The 1,334-nt window shown below is 74.0% G+C and overlaps 1 protein-coding gene across 1 annotated transcript; it reads right to left on the reverse strand.

Annotated features, from left to right (window-relative positions):
* Nucleotides 1-76: 76 nt before the first annotated feature.
* On the reverse strand, nucleotides 77-1,153 carry LOC118157958 (EMI domain-containing protein 1-like; the record flags this gene model as incomplete). Its single annotated transcript, XM_035312500.1, has 5 exons — nucleotides 77-186; nucleotides 298-347; nucleotides 655-775; nucleotides 885-946; nucleotides 1,051-1,153. Coding segments are annotated over 5 exons (414 nt in total), but the record flags the coding sequence as incomplete, so codon positions are not given.
* Between the last annotated feature and the right edge of the window lie 181 nt (nucleotides 1,154-1,334).

Raw genomic sequence — 1,334 nt, forward strand, 5'->3', positions numbered from 1 at the left:
GGGGGGGGGCTGAGCCCCCTCAGATGTACGCAGCAGGAGGCTGCGGAGGGGGGGGGTGTCACCTTACATGGGGGGGGTCCCCCTTACCTGGGGGCCCCGAGGGACCCTTCACCCCGGGAACGCCCGAGGGTCCCCGTCCTCCTGTGTCTCCCTTGGGGCCGGGGGGACCCCGTGAGCCGGGTCTGCCTGCAGGGGGTGGGGTAGCAGCACCCTCAGGGGAGCACCCTGGGGACCCTGCGCCCCGTTTCCTGGGGGGGGGTGTCCGTGTGTGTCCCCCGGTGCCCGCTCCCCACTTACTGTCGCACCCCACGGTGGCTCCCCGCTGCGGCTCGCACCCCAGGGGACCCCTGGGGTGGGGGAGGGACAGCGTCGGTGCCGCGGGACCCCCCGGGTGCCCCCCACCCTTCCCCACGGACCCGGCTGCCCCAAACCAGAAGCAGACAGGGGGGGCTGTCCTGGTCCCCATGTGTCCCTCCGTGTCCCTGCCATCCCTGGGGACAGCCTGGGGGGCACACCGGGACCCCCGGGGGCGAGGAACCCCACCAAGGGGGACCCACGGGTACCGCTGGCACCTGGGTGCTTTTCTCCAGCGGGTGCCACCGCTGGGTGGCATTGCCACCAGGGGACGTGGCATTGTCACCGCCGGTGCCCTACCTTCATCCCCGGGGCTCCCCTGGGCAGCTGGGGACCCCCAGAGCTGCCCGGTGTCCGGACCCCTGCTGGCACCTTTGGGTGCTGGGGACGGGGGGGCTTCGGCCACCGACAGCCGGGCCACCTGCGAACGAGACGGGGAACGTCGGGGACGGCGAGGTGACACCCCCCGGGCTCCCATGCCCATGGGGGGGCGAGGTGGTGGCACCCTGGGGTGGCACCGGGGGGGTCACCTGCGCCTCCAGGGTGGCCAGGCGTGCCGTCAGCTCCCCGACGCGGCTGCAGTTCAGGCACCCTGCGGAGGAGAGCGGGGTGCGAGGCTCGGGGGGGTGCCCAGGATCCCCCCCCCCCCCGGGGAGGGGGATGGGGGCAGAGTGGGGGGGGTTACCGAGGACCCACCTGAGAAAGCCGTGGGGTGCAGGGGGGTCCGGCGCGGCGTGGTGCTGGGGCGCGCGGTGTCCCGCAGCGCGAGGAAGGCGTGGGGCTCTGCCGAGGGGAGGGGGTGTCAGGGCCCCCCCGTGGGCATCGCCGCCGGTGAGACCCCCCCCAAACACACACACCCCGTGGCCATGGGGGGGGGCTGGGAAAGTCTGCTGTGCATCACCCCAAATTGGGGAGGGGGCCACAGGGGCTGCCACTGCTTCTGCCCCAAACCCAGCCATAGCCCTTGCCCAGGACCCCCC

This window comes from Oxyura jamaicensis, assembly GCF_011077185.1.
Source record: "Oxyura jamaicensis isolate SHBP4307 breed ruddy duck chromosome 15 unlocalized genomic scaffold, BPBGC_Ojam_1.0 oxy15_random_OJ70821, whole genome shotgun sequence".
Taxonomy (NCBI): Eukaryota; Metazoa; Chordata; class Aves; order Anseriformes; family Anatidae; genus Oxyura; species Oxyura jamaicensis.